The 8,953-nt window shown below is 51.5% G+C and overlaps 1 protein-coding gene across 1 annotated transcript in view; it reads right to left on the reverse strand.

The window, feature by feature from the left end:
- Positions 1-5,845: 5,845 nt before the first annotated feature.
- Positions 5,846-8,953, reverse strand: part of ARL4C (ADP ribosylation factor like GTPase 4C) — a 13,296-nt gene continuing 10,188 nt past the window's right edge. The window contains exon 3 of the mRNA XM_014955620.1: positions 5,846-8,328. Coding sequence (XP_014811106.1) covers positions 8,298-8,328 — 31 coding nt within the window. The 3' untranslated portion in view covers positions 5,846-8,297. The remainder of the gene's footprint in view (positions 8,329-8,953) is intronic.

Consider the following 8,953-nt stretch of genomic DNA (forward strand, 5'->3'; position numbering starts at 1 on the left):
GAATGAAAGTCAAACTCCTTTTTCCTCATGCTCTCCCTTCTCATTATTATCTACACATAAATAATTCACATTCTTTGCAAGCCGACTCTTGTCTTGACTGAAGGAGTTCAGATCATTAGAAACCCAACATTTTTCTGCATATTTCATGATAAAAGAAGCTCTAATGGGGCAGGAAGATCGGGAGCAGGGCAAAAAGGGATAGGATTTCTTCTCTGCAATTTCTGCTCCTGGGAGTTTCCTGAGATTTTTTTTGGACTACTGATACCAGAGATTCTTGGATACTCAGTTAGAAAAAAAAAACCACAGCATGGAAAAGATGGAAGGACCTCCCAAGGAGGCCAGAAGACCCATGGGTGTTGGGGTGGGGAGCATCACTTTGCTGGGAGGAGCAGTGGTGGAGAGCACATGCTCCCCTTATTCACTGCGCGGATTTCAAGGTGGATTTTATTATATACATTTAGTAATAGAACACGTCTTAAAAATTTTCCAATAAAGAGCCATCGCCAAGCAAATATGACCCATTTCAGAAAAAAAAGTTGTTTCAGCATTATCCAAATGCTCAAGGTCACTCACTGCGGCGCGCTTCTCTTTTCACCCCCCCAAGCGTGGCATTTTGCCATCGGCATTTCCATGAAATGGCTCGTTTTTGGACAAACTCTCTGGTTTTTTGGATGGCAAGGGGAGAGGAGCGCTGGATGGCTTCCAAGCAGCCCCATCACAGATGCCGACATTTCGCAAGGGGCCTCTCTCCCCCTGGTTTATTGATCACTGAGACATGACCTTGCAGGGTTGAGTCTGCCCGGGAGCAGGCAATGACTGGGTCTGGATGGCCACCCCTGTCCTGCCTCTCTGGGCAGCCCCACAGCAGCACTCCCAGTTCAGGTCTTAGTGGAATTTTGGGTCTTTCTCTATCATCTGCCCAGACAAAGGGACCCTAAAAGACACCTCACCTTGCCCAGCCCGTCAAAAGCATCCCTGCCACCTCCAGCTCTCTCATGTACCCTCAGCCCGAGCCTGGAGGATACTCTGGGTGTCTTATCTCTTTGAATTTTCCCCTTCCACACTCCCTGATTTCACAGCAGAGACAGGACCCAGTTTGGTGCAGTGGTGGGGACATCAAGAGACATTCTTCCCCATCCCACAGTTCAGAGAGCTGTGATTGCCTCTATAAACACATCTGCACCCAGCAGGGAGGAGAGCTGTTTAAGCTAAGGGATAGCTCTGGCATGGGGGGAAAATGGGCACAAAGTGGCTGGTAAAAGTTGTGGGCTGGAATCATAGAACCATAGAATGGTTAGAGTTGGAAGGGACCTTAAAGATCATCCAGTTCCAACGACCCTGCCCTGGGCAGGGACACCTCCCACCAGACCAGGTTGCTCCAAGCCCCATCCAGCCTGGCCTTGAACCCCTCCAGGGATGGGGCAGCCACAGCTTCTCTGGGCAACCTGTTCCAGTGCCTCACCACCCTCACAGCAAAGAATTTCTTCCTAAAATCTAATCTCAATCTCCCCTCTTCCAATTTAAAACCGTTCCCCCTTGTCCTGTCACTGCACTCCCTGACAAAGAGTCCCTCCCCAGCTCTCCTGGAGCTCCCTTCAGATATTGATTGGCTGAAATTAAAAGGAAAAAATTTTAAAAAGGCAAATTAAAAGGCTCCCAGTCACCAGAGGAAATACCCTCTTTAAGAGGCCAGTAGGCAAGAAGGCTTCTTGAAAGGGTTGGAGTTGGTGAGCCCCACGGCAGACCTGAGTCCCACCAGCTTGCTCCCACCTCATCCCAGTCCTCTGGGCCATCAGGCACGTGCTTGCCCACAGTGGAGGAAAGCAGCTTTCACCAGCTGCAATACAGGTCCTTCAGCCATTGGCAAAGACGAGGCTCTTCCAACTCCAACTCGTCAGCCCAAAGCCTTTCTCTCCTAACATATGCTCAGGCTGTCATGCCAGCTGCCTGGCCCTGCTGGGACAGTGGCACACGGTTGCCTGCCAGGGCTTGAAGCCTTGAGGAAAACAAGGTTCTGGTGACACAAGAGCCAATGAAATATCTGCAGTGTGAGAGGTCTCTTGGTACCCTCCCTGTGTGCAATTATATATATATAAAAAACAGGACGTGCATTGGAGATACAGATATATAGAGATAACGATATAGAGATATAGAAAAACATACCCAGGACTTCTCTGCAAGTAATTACAGATAAGGAACTTGAATAGTGCCACGGTCTCAGCAGACACAGACACCCCCCCCTCCTTCTCCCTCCCATCTTTCTGTGTCACTCTCTGTTATCGAGCTAAAAATAAAGGACCGTTGGGCACCCATGTCTCCCATGGGCAACTGCATGGTAAACATCAAGCCTTGGTGTTAGCAACCCAAAAAGAGGGGTGGGGAGCTCACAGCCTGCATCTGTCTGGGCATTTGCTGCCTCAGGAGGCACCTGGCAGCAAGGTTGGTCTGCGGAGGAGGTAGGAGATGAGGACGTTGCCCATGGACCCCAAGCCCTCTTCTCCCAGGCTGTCCTTCACCCATGGCTAAGCCAATTTTTAGCTTAAAATGAGCTCAGCTCAGAGCATCCTCGGAGGTTATAAACCCTCAGGCCACGGCGATAAAACTCCAGCAGTGCTCACTTTTCCCAAATCGGCCTCTTCAGTCACCTCCCGAGGGGTTTATGGCCTCCTCACGCTCCGCTGCTCTCTTCAAACACATTGTCACACCAGGGCTTCCCTCGCCTGCAACCACGCTTTGGTTCTCACCCCATTACACTCTGGCGGTTACCAGGGTCACAGAGCAGCCAGCCTGAAAAGAAATGATGATGCTGAGGTTTAATAAACAGTTTAAACACACAAACACACACACACACAAACACATTCCCCTCCCCAAACTGCTCTGCTCTAATCAAGTTTTACAGGGAGGCAGCAGGGGGAGGGAGAAGGGTTATTTATATATATATTTTTTTAATATATAAAATTTTTCTTTATATATTAATATTATAATTTATACATATATATTTATATATTTTATACAGGGAGGTAGCAGGGGCCCAGATGGCTGATTTGTCCTGCATGAGGTTTTGCAGCTGATGAGGGACAACTCATCATGGGACTCTTTGCACCAGACCCTTGGGCAGCACCTTAGGAGAGGCTGGGGCTGGTGGGAAACCGAGTGTGTTTGGTGCTAGAAGCTGCAGGTAAAACTGGCAAGGGATGTGTTTAAACCCTCCGTTCCCTGGTTTGAGATGCTCCAGGGCTGCTGGAAGTCCTAGAAGAAACGCAGCAGGTCCCAGGGCTGGGCTGAGGTTTCTGGAGAGACATCAGCAGGGTCTCCCCCACCTCTCTGGGACCACCAGATGCCATGGCCACACACAGGAGATAAAGAACCGTGCATGGGGAAGGCTAAAGGCCATTTCATAGAATCATAGAATCATCTAAGTTGGAAGGGACCTTCAAGATGACCTAGTCCAACCATCAACCTAACTCTGACAAAAAAAACATCACTAAACCATGTCCCCCAGCACCATGTCAACTCATCTTTTGAACACTTCCAGGGATGGTGCCTCAACCCCTTCCTTGGGCAGCCCATTCCAAGGCTTAATAACCCTTTCTGTGGAAAATTTTTTCCTAATATCCAACCTGAACCTCCCCTGGTGCAACTTGTGGCCATTTCCTCTTGTCCCATTGCCTTGGAGAAGAGACCGATCCCCCCTGGCTACACCCTCCTTTCAGGGAGTTGGAGAGAGCGAGAAGGTCTCCCCTCAGCCTCCTTTTCTCCAGGCTGAACACCCCCAGCTCCCTCAGCCTCTCCTCACTTGTGCTCCAGACCCCTCTCCAGCTCCGTTGCCCTTCTCTGGACCTGCTCCAGCCCCTCAAGGTCTTTTTTGTGGTGAGGGGCCCAAAACTGGACAGAGCCCTTGAAGTGGGGCCTCACCAGTGCCCAGTACAGGGGGACCATCACCTCCCGAGTCCTCCTCCCCACGCTGTTCCTGACACAGGCCAGGATGCTGGTGGCCTTCTTGGCCACCTGGGCACACTGCTGGCTCCTGTTCAGCCGACAGTCCACCAACACCCCCAGGTCCTTTTCTGTCGGGCAGCTCCAGCCACTCTGCCCCAAGCCTGTAGGGACTTCTGGAGATGTGGCTGTCACCAACTGGGTTGGATGGGGAACAACCAAGTCCACACTCTAAGTGTGGGTGGTGGGTTATTTTTTTTCTTTTTCCCCCCACAACTCATTGTCATATGGACACCAACGAGCTCTACTAGATCCCTCCATCTACGTAATGAAGGAAGTAATAGAAGAAGCCTCCATCAGGTGGTTTCTAAGGCTGGCTGGGACAGAGCGTGGTCCATCGTGGGAGGATGTGGTGGTGGGCAAGAAAACATTGCAAAACCGCAGCATTGACGTCCCCCACCCTCCTGCCTGTGGACATTTCAAAGAAGCAGCAGAAGCCAAAGGATGGGGAAGTTGCCAAAGAGTTGAAAGGGCCCCCTTGTTCGAGAGTGCAAGCAGCAAGGGAGGGGGCTTTCTGAGAGCTATTTAAACATTAACCAGCACAACAATTGCCCTGTGTGTTCCCATTTCCCCTCGCCATGCTGGTCTTTCACCTCTGCGTGGGTGGATCTGCAGTGTCCTGGGCTGCCTCCAGCTCTGGAGGTAGGGCCTGTCCACCCCTGGCACGGTGCTGTGGCAGTGACAGGAGCCTCCGTGCCACCCCCTCTGCCTACAGGACTTCTTTACCCACCCCCGTGGCTGCAGGGAACCCCACAAGTATGGGGCTGGGAGTTTAAAATTGATTATTAACTACCCTCTTGCAGCCATAAGCCAGAGGGTACGGCTGATGGGTTTGAGAGAGTCACAGCTCGTAAAATCAAGTCCAGGTGGGCGCTCAACCGAGGAACCCAACCCTGATGGAGATCTTCTGCCTGCAGTGCAAGCAGGAGTATCTGGACCTGCAGCCATCTCCTCCCACCCCCTGCACCCTTCAACCCTTTCCCCACCACGGAAGGGACAATCCCACACATCTTTAGTGTGGAATATCCCACCACCACCACCACCACCTTCTTTTCGAAGCCTTGGGAGCAAGATGGAATATCCCACCACCACCACCTTCTTTTCGAAGCCTTGGGAGCAAGAAAAACCCTGTCAACCTTCTTTTACACCTGTGGGAGAGAAGCCTGGGGGTATCTAAAGTGATGTGACCAGGGTTAGCCAGGAACCAGTGGCAGAGACTGAGAAACTGTGATGGGACCCAGCTTTGTTTCCTGCAGCTTGAAAGCAATGCCGGGTGGGATCAGGGTGCACTTGTCCCCCCAGACACCAGCTTTTGAGGATGCTCCATCCCCAGCACCAGGGATGACAAGAAACAAGTTGACAGTAGCCCACTCCAGCTGCAAAATTTGGGTACTGCCGGGCCAAAGTAATAAAAATAATAATAAATAATAATACTACTAATATAACCTGTGGGTGAGATGATCTTTGCCTCCCATTCCCCAGTGTCTGCAAGCAGGCTGTCACCCCTCTCCCCCAGCCACCCACGGCCACGGGTTCAGCAGCCCTTCTCACAGGCTTCCCTTCCTGCTGCAGCATTTTTTTTGCAAGCCCGAAGATGTCATTAGTCAAGGCTGTCAGGGAGGGAGGACGAGGGGGTCATTAGGCACACAAGATTATTTCTGGTCGCTTGTCAGCTGGGTACAGCTCCGGCGTGAACACCTGGGGGATTTATGGGCTTCATCACTCACCTTCCACCAGTATTTCAATGTAGCTGCTGGAGAGTTGCTCTTTTTTTTTTTTTTTTTTTTTTGTAAGCTCCCCTCCCTTAAATCTCACTTGAATATCTGAGGGAAGCAAACACGAGCTAAGCTGAAACAAACAGAATGGTTTATTAGAGCAAATATTCCCAGGCTGAGCTCTCCATATTCCCACATGAGCACATAAGTATGTGCTCATGACGAAATGTCTCAATTTTGCTCTAGTAGGCAAGGGCTACCTTATTTTATTATTTTTTTTTTTTGCCTGGTGTCCTGCAGACCTGACTCACAGCAGTTTTGCTGCTCAGACAAAAAGTCCATGTGATTTGAGGTCATTCACGTTGAAGGATGGAACTGACTGAATGAAGACAAAGCAAACACGGCCCAAGTTTGAATCAGTGTGGGGTTTTTTTTCTTCTTCTTCTTCTTCTTGTAATAGTTTCTACTCCATTTTGAAGAGAAGGTCCTCCTCACCCCACCCAAGCTTTGCCTTGAAGTACCTTGTGCTCTCTCACCGTGCTTCAAGGATTCAGCACCCTATGAATTACATCAACCAAGATGACCCTTTTAAAGATACCTGCTTGGGAGGCAAATCCCATTTGAAATAAAGCTGAGGGATTTAGCTTACCACGGCAAACTGGGGAAAGAGGGGCAGAAGGGCCTACGTAGCTGAGATACCAAGAGACCAAGGCAGAGGGAGAACTTGCAGAAGAAGGGCTGCAGGGCTCTGGGGTTACAGGAGACATCATGAAGCTACATGCATGAAAGCGTGGGACATGCCAAGCTGTTGGAGGGGCGTTTTAAGCACCCTCATCCATAAGAACAAGTGGAAATCACTCCACAGCCCTCCCTTGGTGGACTGAAGTATGTCAGATTGTGTCAGGGACCTGCAGAGAAGTGGTGGGGGACATGTTGGTGGTTCACCTCCGCGTGTTTCTGCCCCAACCCTATCTCCTGCCACTCCCAGCTGGACCCCAGCCTTGTTCCATTCTCTTCTTGCCTTTTCTGCCCATTTGAAAGGTGGCAGGTCCTTCTCCCCAGCTCCCAGCCCATGCTTATGGAGATCTGATGCAGCTGACAGCCCAACTGCTCCCTCACTGCTTTTTCCTCCCAGCTGGTCCCACGCAGGGGCAGCATCCTTGGGCACTGCCCAGTGGTCCTGGGTGCCACATGCCACCAGGGTCCCCCAAACCATCAGGCTGGGGATGGTATCTCCAGCACTGCTCACTGTTTCACTGAACTGCCTGCTCGGGGAGATGCTACAGCAGCACAAATCACAGCCAGCATGCTGCTTCAGGGCACCGCAAGGTCAGCGAGGTCCTTGTGCAATGTTTTCCATGACAACTGGCCTAAACACACAAAAAAAACCACCACCCTGCTGACAAAAAGCACTCTCCAGCCAGGGGGGGAGGCTGTGTGGCTTGAAAGGAGGACGGTCTGCCCTTGCAGCGTCGAGGCACGAGGAGCTTTGCTTGTGAGAAGACACAGCTCCCCTTCCTGTGTGGCTTTCACACTGAGACATCCCAAATTAATGCCCCCCCCCGTCACAGGGCTGGGGGGTGGGGGACAGAGCCAGTTGCACTGTCACACACACACACATAAAGTCACATCCCCTCAAAACCTACAGCCCAAACCCCATCTAGCTGTTTCTCTTTCTCCATTGCAGGGATGATGATCCCCCACCCTTTTTAAACCAGGAGGAGGAAAGCCCCAGCTCCATGCGGGACACATGAGATCACCAAGTGTGCCCAAGGTTCCTTTGGGCACCCATGAGGCTCCAGGAGAAGGGCTGCAGGGCTCTGGGGTTACAGGAGACATCATGAAACTACATGCATGAAAGCACGGGACATGCCAAGCCATTGGAGGGGTGTTTGAAGCACCCTCATCCATAAGAGCAAGTGGAAATCCACCCATGTGAGTGACTCCACGCCAGAAGAAGTCCCCCGTAAATCAGCTCCTGCCAGCTGGGATGAGTGAGGATGAGTCCCTTCACGCTGAGGGCACTGCAGCATCCACTCTTGGGCTTTCAGATCCATGAAATGCAGGTCAGGAGAAAGATACGACGTCCCACATGCTGCCTGGAAAAATGGGGCTGGAGGCACGAAGGGAAGCAACGGTCAGGAGCTTCTTCAGGAGTGCTGGACCAGACCACCGTGCCACCAGGGTTGCAGAGATGGGAACCCATCCATGATGCTTGGTGCAAGGAAGGAACCGGTGGAGAACCGGACCCTCCAGAGGTTCTCCATGCAGGTGGCAGCTGAGCCCTCAGCAACTTGACCCTTGAACACCACAGACCACCATTCAGCTCTGCTCCAAGCTATTTCTGGGCAGGCACCACCAGCCTTGATAGGAGCTCCATAACTGGTATCACCCAGGTGGGCCCTTTAGGTTCATTTCCAGGTCCTGCAATCCTTCAGAGCCCCACGGCCCTCGTCTCGCAAAGCAACCAGAGATGTCCTCTCACCCGAGGAAACTGCACCTCCTGGAAACCAGGAGGGCCAGCTGGGAAGCAGAGAGGAACCCGGCGCAGAGCTCCAGCAGGATGAGGGCTCCCCAGCCCTGTTTTCACCAGCTGGGCTCCTCGTTTCCTCTCGGGCTGCCGCGTCATCGTTTTTGAAAAAGAAAGCAAAAAAAAGTCATTTGCCACCCAGCTCCGGCTCTGAAATGTCACCCCACCATCTCCTAGGTCAGCAGCCACCCAGGAGCAGGGGCAACCTCCAGCTCTGCAGCATCCTGGTCCTGTCACCCTTGGCTCTCTGCCACCCTTAACAGCTCGCCTGAGGCCACGCGCTGAAAAAATAAAAGAAAAAAAACCCAAAAAAACCCCAAACTGAGCAAATCCAAGCACTTTCTTGCTTACTTCTGCAAGTGCTGATGGCCTCCTTCACGTGGAGTTGAAATAAAAAGGACCAAAGGAAGAAAATACCCACACAGCAGAGCATGACTGTCCCCTTCCACCAGACGCAGAGAAATTAATCGACCCGCGAAAGCTCTCAAATCTCATTAACTGCAAAATTAGCAGTGTTCTCCCACGTCCTAGAGGAACGTGCTGCCTGGTACAGAGCGATCCCCAAAAGGTCACTTCTCCATCCCCATGCCCACCTCTCCTCTCCCCAGGGGGGAGGGAGAAGCAGCCTCCTTTGAAAGGTACAAGAACAAACTGTAAAAACGCAGCACTGATGCTGAGAAATAAGCAGAACACCACTTTTTTTTTTTTTTTT

This window comes from Calidris pugnax, unplaced genomic scaffold (genome assembly GCF_001431845.1).
Source record: "Calidris pugnax isolate Ruff unplaced genomic scaffold, ASM143184v1 scaffold210, whole genome shotgun sequence".
NCBI lineage: Eukaryota > Metazoa > Chordata > Aves > Charadriiformes > Scolopacidae > Calidris > Calidris pugnax.